This window comes from Chenopodium quinoa, unplaced genomic scaffold, assembly GCF_001683475.1.
Source record: "Chenopodium quinoa cultivar QQ74 unplaced genomic scaffold, ASM168347v1, whole genome shotgun sequence".
Taxonomy (NCBI): Eukaryota; Viridiplantae; Streptophyta; class Magnoliopsida; order Caryophyllales; family Amaranthaceae; genus Chenopodium; species Chenopodium quinoa.
In genome coordinates, this window is record NW_018745617.1 from 745,117 (window position 1) to 759,597 (window position 14,481).

The 14,481-nt window shown below is 32.9% G+C and overlaps 3 protein-coding genes across 3 annotated transcripts; 2 read left to right on the top strand and 1 right to left on the bottom strand.

The window, feature by feature from the left end:
• The first annotated feature begins 584 nt into the window (after nt 1-584).
• Nucleotides 585-4,933, top strand: LOC110716590 (probable protein arginine N-methyltransferase 1.2). Its single transcript, XM_021895221.1, has 9 exons — nt 585-902; nt 1,673-1,683; nt 1,944-2,099; nt 2,373-2,436; nt 2,537-2,676; nt 3,597-3,684; nt 3,867-3,982; nt 4,109-4,259; nt 4,402-4,933. Exons 1-9 carry the CDS (start codon nt 593-595, stop codon nt 4,605-4,607), a joined length of 1,242 nt encoding a protein of 413 aa, XP_021750913.1. The 5' UTR covers nt 585-592; the 3' UTR covers nt 4,608-4,933.
• Nucleotides 4,934-5,581: 648 nt separating this feature from the next.
• On the top strand, nt 5,582-9,754 carry LOC110716713 (sister chromatid cohesion protein DCC1-like). Its single transcript, XM_021895348.1, has 4 exons — nt 5,582-6,209; nt 7,917-8,247; nt 8,355-9,278; nt 9,368-9,754. The coding sequence occupies exons 2-4, from the start codon at nt 8,099-8,101 to the stop codon at nt 9,468-9,470; spliced, it is 1,176 nt and encodes a 391-aa protein (XP_021751040.1). The 5' UTR covers nt 5,582-6,209; nt 7,917-8,098; the 3' UTR covers nt 9,471-9,754.
• A 556-nt stretch (nt 9,755-10,310) lies between these two features.
• Nucleotides 10,311-13,687, bottom strand: LOC110716647. Its single transcript, XM_021895294.1, has 7 exons — nt 13,245-13,687; nt 13,004-13,114; nt 11,868-11,936; nt 11,464-11,595; nt 11,045-11,122; nt 10,826-10,960; nt 10,311-10,731 (listed from the first exon to the last, which is right to left on the bottom strand). Exons 1-7 carry the CDS (start codon nt 13,452-13,454, stop codon nt 10,540-10,542), a joined length of 927 nt encoding a protein of 308 aa, XP_021750986.1. The 5' UTR covers nt 13,455-13,687; the 3' UTR covers nt 10,311-10,539.
• Nucleotides 13,688-14,481: the final 794 nt, after the last annotated feature.

A 14,481-nucleotide genomic window follows, 5' to 3' on the forward strand; every position in this document is an offset into this window, starting at 1 on the left:
AGAGCATAGCCAATGGATGTCCAAGCTAAGGGTGGTCATCATATTTTTTTATTACTTTCTCTCTCTTCCACCTCATTTTATGCCCAACTCCCATGCCCATACACTCACATTGGTTGCCCTCCAAATTTGTGGGCATTGATTCTCCTTTCCTTCCATTCCCATGTGAGTCTTCATCAATTGAAAAAAAAAAAAAAAAAAACTAAACCTCCTCTCTTTGTTGGACAAGTGGCGAAATACCACTAAATGCCCACACTTAACAAATGGTCATGGCCATGACCTGGTCATGAACCATTTCTCACCAAAAGTACAACTTTTTCATTTTTTAAGTTTTTTTTTATTTTTCTCTCTCTTCATGCCCACCCAAAATGGGCAACTATTGGCTATACTCTTAGTTGAGTCCAAAGAGAGACCAAGAAATGCTCTATTTCATATATTACCTCAAGGCTTCAACTAAAAAAAATGGAAGGTAGTCTATAGATAGATAATTTTTTTTTATTTTTAAAAAAAGTATAAACCTAATGGAAAGGTGAAACCTCTACAATAGCTCTTGTGAAGGGCCTATGATGTGTTTCACTGTTTGACAGAGATATTTATGTCATACTATATAAACCACTTTCGACTCTTTAAACTTAGCAGCTTAGCTCTACTTCAACCCCAAAACCCTAATTATTCTGCAATTTTATTCAGAGCCCCTAAAACCCTTTTCAAATCACTAAAAACAATTATAATGGGGCATAACAAGAACTTCAAAATACATTCAACTTCAACCAACAATGGCAATTTTGAAAACCCAGATAGCATGAATGTTGATGGATTAGCCATTGATGAAGCTGGAGCAAGTTCTAATCTTCCCAATGAGAGGACTAGTGCTGATTATTACTTTGATTCTTACTCCCACTTTGGTATAAATTTTCTTCTTTTCTTCTTTTTTAATTATTGAATTTCAAATTTTTTGTTCATTATTTTTTCTCTGTGTTCTTGGTTATAAATTTAATTTAATTTTCTGTTGTTTTTTGTTGGTGGGTTTTGGCTGTTTGTGCGTTTGTGTTGATTAATTATGATTTGAGTGTTGTCAAATTAGGGTTTTGATGGGTTTGTTTTTGGGTTTAATTTTTGATGGGGTTTCTGCATATCTGTTTGATGGGAAGTGGAATGTATTGAATATATGATATGTTAAAATGAAAACTGAAACCATTGACATATTGATGTAAAACTTAAAGTATTCGAATAGCGAGTATACTGTCGAAAATTTAATTTTTCCACCATATTTGCTCTCTTCTTAGGTCTAAATAGTTTAAGCTGGAAATTAAATTTGAAATGCATTATATTGTGACTGTTTTAATGTTTTATGTTCAAATATGTATAATTAGCTTTTTATATAGAAGGTCTGCATATTATTGTTCTTGGTATTATTTTGACATTAGTTTGAGATACCTCTGACAAGACCAGATTAAAAAAGTGAAAGCATAAAATTTTAAAATATCTAACTTCGAGTTGTATCTCGTATGAGGCTGAAAAATCCTGTTCTCTTGGTTTTACTTATTAATTATTACTGCATTTTAGAATCTTGCATTGTATATATTCATTCATATATCCTCTTCATCTCTATATGATATAACGTTATCTTTTTTACTTGACATATTCCTCTGTTTTTTTTTTGTTTTCTGTGCAGGAATTCACGAAGTAAGTCCGATCCATTACAATGCCAAGTCCTTGTTTACCAGCAGTATTTTTTATTCATTCAAATAATTTTAATATACTTGTATAGTTGTATATGCTATCTGGTTGGATCCCAATGCTTATACAGAAATTGCATCAATATGCTGAAATTTTGAAGAAGAACCATTGCATGCTTCTTTTATCTTGTTTGAACATATTTTGATGTGCCTATGTTATCTAATGGGTTTTGAATGTTTTCACATAACTTTTTTTTTCCTTTACAGGAAATGCTAAAGGATGTGGTGAGGACCAAGACATATCAAAATGTTATTTACAAAAATGACTTTCTTATTAAAGACAAAGTGGTTCTTGACGTGGGAGCCGGCACTGGTATCTTGTCTCTTTTTTGTGCCAAAGCTGGGGCTAAGCATGTCTATGCAGTATGTTGATCCTTCTGATCTCTGTCTCTTTGTTTAAAAAACTACTAGTGGCTGCTTATTAGTTAATTAGATAGATCAAGGTATAGGGTAATGCTGAAAAAAAAAACTTGCAGTTTATCATTTTACTTATCTAATTTACTGGAACAAAAACATATGCTACAAAGACGAATCAGTAAAACCCAATGCCTTTATTGTGCTTTCTATTTTGATTATTAGCTGATTAGATGCAAGTTTTTTCAACAAAAATCTTAGAATTTTTTCTCTCCATTTCAGGTAGAGTGCTCTGACATGGCTGACATGGCAAAGGAGATTGTTGAAACAAATGGATACTCTAATGGTGATGTTACTACTGCAGCACTTGTGTTTTGTTATTTTCACCTGCTTTTATTTATACTACATATTTACATAATGCATGCTAACTTGTTTTAATTTTGCAGTCATCACTGTTCTCAAAGGGAAAATTGAAGAAATTGAACTTCCTGTAAAAGTGGATATTATCGTGTCAGAGTGGATGGGCTACTTTCTATTGTATGAAAACATGTTGAATACAGTTCTCTATGCACGTGATAAGTGGCTGGTAGGTGATTCTATATTTATTGTAAACTTCCCTGATCCTTTTGTCTGCATTTGATTGCTTTTATTTAACATGTAATTGTGCAGAAGTTTAGTGGATTGAACTATGCATTTTTCTCTTCTTTTATTCCCAAGCTTGGTTTGGGTTTGGTTGAATAGCACTAGAGCAAGCCCCCAAGATATTACAATTTTTCCCCTAGATAAACACCATTTGTTTATCCTGGAAATGAACTTGTATTTTCTGAATAGCACTACTATTGTTTAGTGTTGCCACTAAATAGTACCACAAGTAATAAGATTTATCAGGTTAAATAGTACTCTGTATATTAAATTAAGTGTCTTGGAAAGTTGGCTTAAATGTCATGATTTTACTGATCATTATGGATTAGAATATGACCATGCAATATGAATGGAATTGAAGCCACTGATTTAAAAATGTAGTCAGAAAATGATTTTAGGAGCGCAGATGGGTTAAAATCTGAAGCCATTATAATAATTGAAATCTAGAATCTTTTAATTGCTATCTATAAGAGGATAGATATTTCCATCCATATAATTTTCAGCACACACCAGTCTTGTTCTCCTACCAAACCATTTCTGTGATGAGAAAGCCCATGAATATCTTTGAATTGTGTTCAAACTATGTTTTATTGAGATTGTCTAAGTTGATGCTTTCCTTTCATGTGGTATATCAATGAGAAACTTGTGTAGCATTTTAATTCTCGTGGCATTCGACACAATGCATGGTCAATGTTCATTTCAAAAATTATCAATTCTCAGCTCCTTCCATGAGGGTTTCCTTGGTGGTGTTGTATGATATCAGACTAACTTGAATGTTGCTTTACTGTTGGAATTCTCTAGCTGAATATTTTGTTCAGTTCTTGCTGTTCTATGGATTATTCACAGCATGTTCCATGTTTGTAGGTTGACAATGGCATCGTCTTCCCAGACAAAGCCTCACTCTATTTGACAGCCATTGAGGATGCAGAGTACAAAGAGGACAAGATTGAGTGTAAGCATCTGCTCTGCTTTGCTATTTTATTTCCCAGGCATGTTCATATTGGTTACTTGAATTATAGTTGGTGCTATAGTAGCTGAAATAGCTCTGCTTGGAAATTTCTCTATAAGTTGATGCGTGTTTTTATTTTATGTTTATGCATTTCTTATTCTAACTTGTACAAATGATGCCTTCAGTTTGGAATGATGTTTATGGTTTTGATATGAGCTGTATAAGAAAGCAAGCTATGCTTGAGCCACTAGTTGATACAGTCGACCAAAATCAAATTGTCACAAATAGCCATCTGCTCAAGGTCTGTTCACTTTCTTTTCTCCCCGAAATGCAGTTTTGACTTTTATTAACTGCATTTTCTTAGGTCTTGAGATAGAGAGACTCGTAACTATATTTCTTTACTGAATTGCTGCATGTATTTTTGCAGACAATGGACATATCTAAGATGACACCTGGTGATGCTTCCTTCACTGCTCCGTTTAAACTTGTGGCTCAGCGTAATGACTACATCCATGCTCTTGTAGCTTATTTTGATGTGTCATTTACAAGGTGCCATAAATTAATGGGCTTTTCGACAGGTTAGTTTGCTTTATCAGAGCTTAAGCACACATTTTTCTTTCAGACTGCATTGTTGAATTTAGAATCATTGATCTAAAGTTTGTACCGCTATGATATTTGAATGTTGGGTTAGTGTTAATTTTAATAAAACCATGTTTTTAGGACCAAGATCACGAAATACTCACTGGAAGCAGACAGTTTTGTACCTTGAGGAAAAGATTACAATATGTGAAGGAGAGTCTATTGTCGGAAATATGTCTGTTTCCCAGAACAAGAAGAATCCTCGTGACATTGATATTATGCTCGAGTATTCATTCAATGGCAAAAATTGTGCTGTGTCAAAGACACAGTGTTACAAGATGCGATAGTGGGAATGAATAGTCTTTATTGTGAAGGTTTGAAAGAAATTCCTATGGACGATCCTGAGACCTCAATAAGACTTCCATATTTCTCTTTAAAGCTAGAGAAAATTGGCTGATTTTATTGAGAGGTATGCAAATGTGTGGAGAAGAGCTGAAGGCTGCGACATAGCGTGCATTGCTCTTTTTCCCGTTAAGCTGAAGTTTGAATTTTAGCTGCTGAAAAAAAAAAATTGTCATGTTGTAATATTAGATAACTATCTAAAATCTAAAATTTTGGTAATTTGATGTATTCTTTGATAATGTATGCCTTCAATCTTTTCATTTTGCATCAATCATTGACTACCTCCCTCCCCAATCACACACGCTCACAACCTTGAAAGAACACTTCGTTTGTAAATTACTTGCTGACTTAAATTACCTGAACAATTCAAAACGGTGTTAAACAACGCAACTCCCTACTACTACTCTCCCTAGTTGCCTCTAAAAAAATACCGCTTAAGGGCATGCCGGTTACTTGTAATTGAATGGCAACGAGCTCAAAAACCTTTGTTTTCTTTTGGTTCTCCCGGGTCCTTAGTGGGTAATGTTACAGATTTTCTTATGACTTTTGAGTATCATAATTTTTTAAAATGGACGGTTGAGATTATTTATTTTTTGATTTATTTTTAATTAGTAATTTTAATAAAAATTATTTTTTAATTATTTTAAATATATATATTTTTCTAGAAATTCAAAAATATTAAAAAATGATTTCTCGGAGATAAATATATATTTAAAATAATTTAAAATTATTTTTAATAAAATTACTACTTAAAAAAATAAATCTCAACCATCTATTTTTAAAAATTGTGGTAGTCAAAAGTCATAAGACTACATTAGAATCATTGCTTCTCTCACCATCAAAACCACCCCCTCCCATCTCTAATTCCTAAAACCACCTTGAATCTCTACAATCATGTCTGTATAATCTTTTGCGGGTGAGAAAAGCATATTTAGGGTGGTTTCGTGGGTAGGGGAAGGGAGGGTAATTGGTTTCAAGAGTGAGGGAAGAAATCCGGGGTGGTGTTAGTCAGTAAGGATATCTAGAGCATTTTTCATAAAACTCGGGGAGTATGTGGTGTATTTGAAAAAGTCCAATAGTATATGGTGAATAAACAAGAAAGTCAAGGGTATATGACGAAAAAAGTGTTAAACTATTAATGTTTTGCGTTGTTGCTCGATGTTATTGATGAGTGCTATATGAGTAATCCTCACTCGACTAAATCAATTATTTTGGGACAGAGGGAGTATATAATAAGGTTTTTTTTTCTTTTTCTTTTCTTTCATTTCTTTTTCTTATGATATTATACTTCATATAAATTAGTCTTAAGATATATATGAAACAAATCAAAATACTATAGGATTTTGCTAAAAAAAAGAATGAAAATATAGGAGTCATGAACTCAAGCATGATGCATATAGTTTAAAAAGAGGTTCTCAGTCTTTTCACCCGCTCTTTTGGTTATAATTGAATAAACTCCCGCCAACATACACTAAAACCACCGTCACTCGACTCTCTCTTCGCTTTCGCAGTCACCTGAATTTGCTACCATTGTTATACACTTACAGGTCATACCTTTTTTCTCTTTGCTCCAATTTTTTCTAACATTTGTCGATTTAGGGTTTTCAATTAATTTATTTCTATCTGATTCATCACTATAAGCTATAATTAGAGGTATATAGTAAGCTAATTAGGTTTTCTCGATTCTTTTTTTCATTTTTATTTCGTCGATTTTTCATTTCTGGGTGCTTTTATTGGTATCACTAGTATTGTCAATCATCTTTAGGGTTTTTATTTTGTTTCGATTTTTGAGTTTTTGGGTGCTTTTATCAGTATCTATTTGGTGGGAAAATTGACTAAATGTAAAAAATTAATTTTGGGTTTAATTGAATTGCTTATTTGGTGGGAAAATTGACTAAATGTAAAAAATTAATTTTGGGTTTAATTGAATTGCTTGTATTTGTACTTGGTGTATATTTGCTCATTTCGTTTCATAATTTGATAAATTAGCTCTAGGATCTCATTTTGTCATTCTATGTGTTAAAATCTTACCTATGTAATCTCATTCGACTAGTTTTGAGGTTCAGATTGTGGCATTTGTTATTGGCTATTTGATTTTACTGTGTAATTTCATACTTATTTGGCAATGTGATTGTTTCGCATTAGTGATTGATTGGTGTTTTATTTCCATATTTTTGCTGGTGAACTTGATTTATTAAAGAGGCTATACTTATTGGATTCGCGTTAATTTTCACTTAGTATTTTACCGGTCGTTGAGCAGTGAACTTGACTTATTGCAGCGGCTCTATCATTACTAGATTTACTACTGTGAAAAATCAATGAGGCTTCTTGGCATGTAATGATTGCATATGCCGTCTTTGTAGCTTTTTGATTTGTTCATTAGCCTATTAGTGCTTCTGTGCCGGATAAAATGATATTTTTGCATTTGTGATTGAAAGCAATCATTAAGGAAAATGAAAATGAGTTAATAAAGAGGTATTGCTTGTGGTGTGTCCTTGAATGCTTCATGTATCACTTCGAAAAGGATCTTCAAAATCAAAAAGCCAAGATTGTATCACCTAGTTTTACTTGAGACACATCTATTTTGTAGACCGGTAAAATGAAAGGCTACAAAGCAAAAATACATTGCTCGTATTTATTTGTTAGATTAGTAATCTAGTTATTATAGATGTACCTGAGCTAAAGGAGAATTAGGAGCTTGTGTGAATGAAAGGTAGCATGTGTCTAATAATGAAAGTGGACATATGAGGAAGACTAATGGGGGAAGGTCAATGTTTAGTTACGCTTAGAATAGTTGGCTGTGGTGCTCCAAAAAGTTAGATGTTATCTACATTTGAACCCCTTAAATTCATTGAGCAGCACATTGTATATGATATCAACCCTCGAATTATGCAAAATGAAATGTGGAGAACAATAGAAATGTCTTCAATACTAATATCTGAACCTTGAACATTGAAAAGTGACGTTAGACATTGCATGTTCTTTTATGCTCATTGTATAATCTCTTACCATTTCAGTAACTCCTGCGGTCCCTCCTGTAGTCCTGCCTCCTTTTAGAGAATGTTGTAAGAGCTTTTGTTGATCAGATACTGAAATCATGTGTAAGAAAAGACTGATAATGGATCTGATTGTTCAATATTAGTTTGAAACTTTTTGTTTTGTTTTATTGACTGACCATTGGGTGTAATAAATGTTTGTTGAACTGCACTGTTGTAATTTTTGTAAAATGCCTAATGAGTTCTATTAAAGTGCAGATAATAACAACAATTCGATTTGTGATGTCTGTCAACACAATTACTCAAATGAGAAAGTAGGGGAGAAAGTGTTACTGCATATTCAAACTTTCTGCTGTAAGTTGCATGCAACTCCTGTGTAGTTGTAGAGATTAATCTTTAAGAAGGGTGAGGACAACTGAAGACATCAAGTGCTTCTGGTAATGGATAAAAGTGGAGATGCAGAAGCAATTTTAGATCTTCAGCCAAAGTCTTCAATATCTGTCGCTTACCATTCAGATTTTGGTCCTCATGAAGACCTACTACTCCTTGAGCTTGATGAAAAGCTTCTTCCTGATGTTCTCAGCGAAAGGTAAGGATTTCCTTGAAATCTTCCCATTGATTGAGTTCCATTGCTTTGTGCTGACTGCTGATGATATTCTCTGATAAATTACTCTGTTGCTTATTTAATATATTTAGAGTCTCTCTGAGGGGAGAACCGGATGAAGAGGCTGTGTTTTGTACCCAATCAAAGACTTACGCGATTAAATTTGTGGGTAATTCCAATTCCGTGTTTCTCATCCCTCCTTCAAACTCGTCATCTTTTCCCAAAAATGCTATGGATTGTGATGAACAAAACTTGGACCAACCTGCTTCGGCATCTGTGCTGAAGGTGGCTTCTGGTAACTTGGAGCTTGTTGAGGTTGCTCCCAGATTGGACAAATTGAAATTGCTTCTGTCACAAAAGCCTTTTACAATTGAGGAGATGTCAGAAATGGAAACTTTTTTGGAGAGTGAGGAACAGAGTTCTGTATATAGATGGAATGATCTCATTGGACAGATTCAAGCAAGTAATATCGAACTGAGATCAGGCTTAGAAGCTCTTAAAGCTTTGGAGATCAACGGGTATTGGAGAATTATAGATGAGAATTGCATGGACTCAGTCTTGAACATGCTTTTGCATAATGCAGTGTTAAATGATTGGTCCTTAGATGCACTACCAGAAAATGAATTGGTCAGTATAATGGAGTCAGATGGGTTTCCACCCAAAATTTCCAACCACTGTTTGAAAGTGTACGGAAATACAGTGGATAAGGAGGACAGTGTATCTTTGTGGAAATTAAATGAGAAACAGGTTTGTGTACATTTTGCCAAAAGAATTCTGAATAATGGAAAAGTGAAGAAGGACAAGTTTTTGGCGGAATGGAAGAATAAAATTCCTAATGGAATGCAGGCAAGTTTTGAGATGTTGGAAGGTGAAGTTTTAACAGAGAGGATTGGGGTGGAAATTTGGATTCATCCTTTTAGTGTTTCTTCTTTGCCCTCAACTCCCGCAAAGCGTTTCTCAATTCTCTTTAAAGAGAGACCAAAATGGGAATGGAAGGATCTCGAACCTTATATAAGGTGATTCATTTTGCTGCAGTTGGTGGTTTAATGCTTCTGCGTTTCTGCTATTTCTGCTCTTTCTTTAATTGTTTTTTGAAACTTTGTAGGGATTTGAAGGTGCCAGGTCTTTCTTCAGAGGGTTTGCTGCTCAAATACACAAGAAGATCACAACCAAGACCTGATGTAGAACCTATATTTAGTGCAAGATAGGGGCACAAGACGTCGATTTATCACTGTTTGACATTCAATATTCTACCATTGAATGATGTATACTTAACTTATTGAGCAAATTATACTGGAAGTGTACTTAAATCTGTGTTTATGTTGTGTTGAATTTATCAGTAGATTGTAGCATTATGCAATAGTCCTTTAGGGATGATTCTACATTGGAGTGCAACATAGCTACCAGATTTACAAATTTTGTCTACTCATGTATGGACCACTTTCCCTTTTGCTTATTAGAAATTTGTTATAATTAATTAGTTTCTAAAATACCATATCCTATCAAATCAAAATTATTATTGAAATTTCTAGGGAAAAAATAACCCTTTTTCTTACAAGAAAAACGTTTCTCTCAATATATTGAATCATACTTTATATATTCGAAGTATATCATGCTAGTAACGAAGTACATGATAGGGACATAGATAAGATAGTAGCTATGAAAATTCATCCGAAATGCCATGTTAGTTAGGGCTTTTGTAGATATTGTGGATATATTTTTGGTAAAATTATCTTTTAGGTGTATAGGAGTTCTATCATGTTTAGCACTCTCACTAGTATATACGAAGTATATTGTAAACACTTCCGCATAGCAAGTTAAGTTGATCAACATTCTTAGCTTTTATCACGATCTCAGAGCCAGTGGTTAACTAATTTTCAATAGAACATGGTAATTGAAATTAATAGATGTATGGAATTTGGAAATTCCATTAGTATCAAGATTATCAACCAAGCATGTCATTCATATTGTCATGACCATTTCCTATAAATTGTTCAAGAAAAGAGATTCAATTTTAGCTAGAGTTTGAGTAACATAAATTTCTGATTTATTCTATTGGAAGTCATTTCTCATCACATTTTGTTCAATAATTTTATGACACTTGGAATCTCCAAAAAAAAATTCTAATTTTCTCAATTAATATAATTAATATCCTTTTTGTGCCTCTGATAATACAAAGAAAAAGGAAAAAAAAAAAAAAAAAGAAAAGCATTATACAAAATCCATATTAAAGTGAAATTCTTATAACTTGTTTCTGTCGACTGACTGCTAATTGTCCTAAAGTTCTGCCTTATTGCCTGTTGATTTCTTCTTAGATGCCACACTTGTTTTTGATCTCCACCATTTTCTTAACCGATGAGAGACTCGGTTTGCGTGTGTTTTAAGTGTCTTCCCAGTATCAGTTACGTGCTTCATGACTTTTTCCTTCCAGTCATCTTTTTTCTTCGTCTTCTCCTTGAAAGCTTTTCCCTGGGTTCAGCAGACTTGAACATCAGTACAACAGAAATAGTAATAGAAAAAAATCTAAACTTTCAAAAACCTGATAAATTGACCATAATCATACCAAATTGGATCGGAATTGTGCTTCTTCGTCGTCATCTTCATCATCATCCTCATCAACATTCTCATTGCCTAAGTTTTGCATGTTCATCAATTCTTCCCTGGAGTACATTTTCATCCCAGGTGCTCCTGGTAGACCCTATAATAGTACAATGCAGAAAATTATTGGTCTTGCGAGAGTTAGAATAAAAATGGAAGGAGTAAATAGAAAAGAATGGCTTACCTGCATCGATCTCATCATTCTTTCCATTTCAGCTTCTTTTTCTGGTTTTGGAATAAATGGTTCCCCTGGAACCCTATCCTGTACAAAAGTTAATAAAGATTCAACGTCACACACAGAGAAGCTTTGACTTGGAAGATCTTTGCTATGGTGATTAAATTAACTATATAAACGTCAAGTATATATGCAGTCTTGACTTTAGTTGCTCTCTCTGGTACTTGACGCTATCTTATGATAGAGAATTTATCATTGGTGATGAAGGCATTAAATTACGGACTGATAGTGAGCTACAAAGTATAAAAATTCTCACATTTTGGAAATGAATATACACCTTCAAATCAAGATCTTTATTAACAAAATTGAAAGAATCAATCAAAATCAAACTAAAGAACATAGACATAGTTAACCTGTGTATATATTACCTTTGGCACAGGAGGTGGCCTTTTACTGCATGCTTTAGTGAGGTCCTTGCACAGATAATTTACTAAAGAATCAAGCTGAGGTTTCCGAGCATATATATATTCGGCGATATCAGTGTCAGAAAACCCGACAATCTGCATTAAACAAGAAATTATAGAACATTTCAGTAGCCTGTAAAATTAAATATTTACTGACATTGCAAAATCATGAACTTTAACCTGAATTGATACCAACACCAGAGTATGACATAAGCAATTTTCCTCATTATCTTTTAACTGCTAATTATAACTTTATAATTGCCTATAGTATAATAATCTTTCAATGGAAATAGAAGCAGAACATCGAGAGCTTACAAGGGCAAACTCAAAAACCTAGGAAGTAAATATGATTTGAGACACAGACTAACCTCTTGACATGCCCGTTCAATTGTCTTACATTTTGAGTTGCAATGTCCTTCAACATCTTGATCAACCAGCTGAAACCAACAAGAACAGTGTAAAAATATATTAACAATAAAGAAGATGTTGACAAATGACAATGAAGTTTTAAGAAACAATAGTCTGATTAGGTAACTCCATCAGTACAATATCAGAGGATAAATGGAAAAAAAAAAAAAAAAAAAAAAACTGCATGCAGAAGTATATTGTCAGATAAAATATATGGAACTGGTTAAACAGCAACCCAAAGTCATTTTCACACAGACCTAAACAATACTTCATTAAACTTTTTTCTAATAGGAACAATTTAATTTTTTTATTAGAGCTATCCTTGCAACATTAACAATGCAATTGAAAAATAAGGTTTTATCAATGCAAATTGAAGTATTTCCTTATTTCTGTAGCTTATTACTCAGACTTAGGTATTGTCGTGACAGTGTTAGATTTTGTTACGTATCCAAATGTTAGACTCGCCTATTCAAACAAATTTTACATCTTTGGTCCATCATGGAGTTTTCCATATCCATATCCATGTCGAATGTTGATAATTCAACATAGGCTTTTGAGGTAAAATGAAGAGTAAAGTATATATACTCTAGGAACATTGTGAGTCATGAGCTCGCTATCAGAAACATAGAAGCATCTCTAAAATGAGAAATTCAGAATTCAGAAGATACGCCAATGCAAAGATTTACGACTTCATGATTTCAAAAACTACATCTCCAAGTAAAAGCAGGACAAACTTCATTCATAAGTCACTTAACTCTTCACATTGCTTGAATAAACAATCACATATCAACAATTGCCAAGATTGCTAACCGAATCCAAGAACTCCCCAAGACAAATGTCATTCAGTAAATATCATAAGATTATATTTTTAAGTCAATAATAATCCAAGAATTCCCCAAGACAGAAAATACTCAATCTGTCAAACATCAAGTAAAATAACACAATCTTTCCTCAAATATCACAAGATTAAATTTTTAATTCGATTAGTACGCAATTTCAAGAATAACAGTAAGAATTAATGAAATTAAACTTAATAATAATCATAAGAAACAAATTCAAGCAAAAAATAAATAATTGAAATTTTTTAGAAATTAACCTCCAATTGATCACCCTTTTCAACAATGTCGATTTTCAAAATCCAATCAGATTCTTCCTTCTTCAAATTACATACATTCTCAACAATCTCAATAACCTCAAACTCAGTAATCTGCAATCCAATAAAACCCCAATAACACAAACATTAATAATACTAATTTATTTTCAAAAATCCAATAAAAATTTCACAAAATTAGTAAAAATAAATAATATCCAGAAATTAAAAACCACAAAGTTACAACCTTTTTAGGTGAGATCTGAGCATCTTTCTTCTTCTGAACTTGAGAATAAAGTTCTGAAGCAAGTTTTTGACAAACTTGACATTTGATAAATGGAATGTCTTCTTTTCTAGCAGATGATTCTGGTTTTTTCAAACAGTCTGAAATTCGTGCAAATGATATTAAAATTATTAGCACTGCTAAATTTAGTGCTATTAAGCTTGGTTTTGCCATGATTTTTTTTTTTGGCTCGATTTGTTTCTTCTGTTTTGTGTGTGAGTGTGAGTGTTTGCGTGGGAGGAGACTGAAGAAGTCTAAAAGTGCGAAGTTAAGTTTGGTAAATTTAATGTATTTTTATTTACGTGTTAGGGAGTATCTGATTGGTTGGTATAGGCCACGTAAGAACAAGAGTTATTTGGATTTATTTTATTATTCTCACTCATATCCACAACTAAATTCATTTTCATTTTAAGGGCATATTATTATTATTATTATTATTATTATTATAGCAAAATTATTTTATTAATTAAAAGTCATACGGCATTTACAATTATAATGGAAAAGAAAACTAAATCAATCATCACATGAAATTATGTAAAAAAAAAAATAATTGAAGAAACAAACGATAGAAAATAATGGCGAAAACTTTTTGAAATAATTCAATTTTATGGTTACTTAATTACATGAGATGGAAAATAAAATAGAATGGAATTAATCAAAAATATATTTAAACAAAAAGGCATCAAATATATTTAAGATTTTACTTTCACAACAAATCTAAATTTTGCCAATGTTATTCATGTTGTTAAGTGCACCTAAGTGCATAGTTTGTGATATTGAGAGCACCCTCGAAAGGTTGTGTTATTACACGCACCTTTGTCATAATTGGTGTTCTTGCGACCAATTTTTTCTAAAATATTTATATAAGTGGGATTAGTGGGAGAGAGAAGTAATAAAATAAAAGTGTGTAATTACAAATTAGAAAGTGTTGAATTATTATATAATGGATGTAAAACGAATGTGTTGTGTACTCCAAAATAGAGGGAGTAAATATCAATATTGTAGGAGTGCCATATGCACTTTTATCAGAAGTTGAGGAGAACGAAGCCTTCATTATATGGGGGTTGATACCTCAACCTAGTAAAGGGATTTTGGGTAGAACTTCTTGTCCTGCACCAAAGCAAATCCTAGGTTGATACCTCAACCTACTAGAGGGCTTTTGGGTAGAACTTCTTGTACTGCACCAAAGCAAATCCTAGTG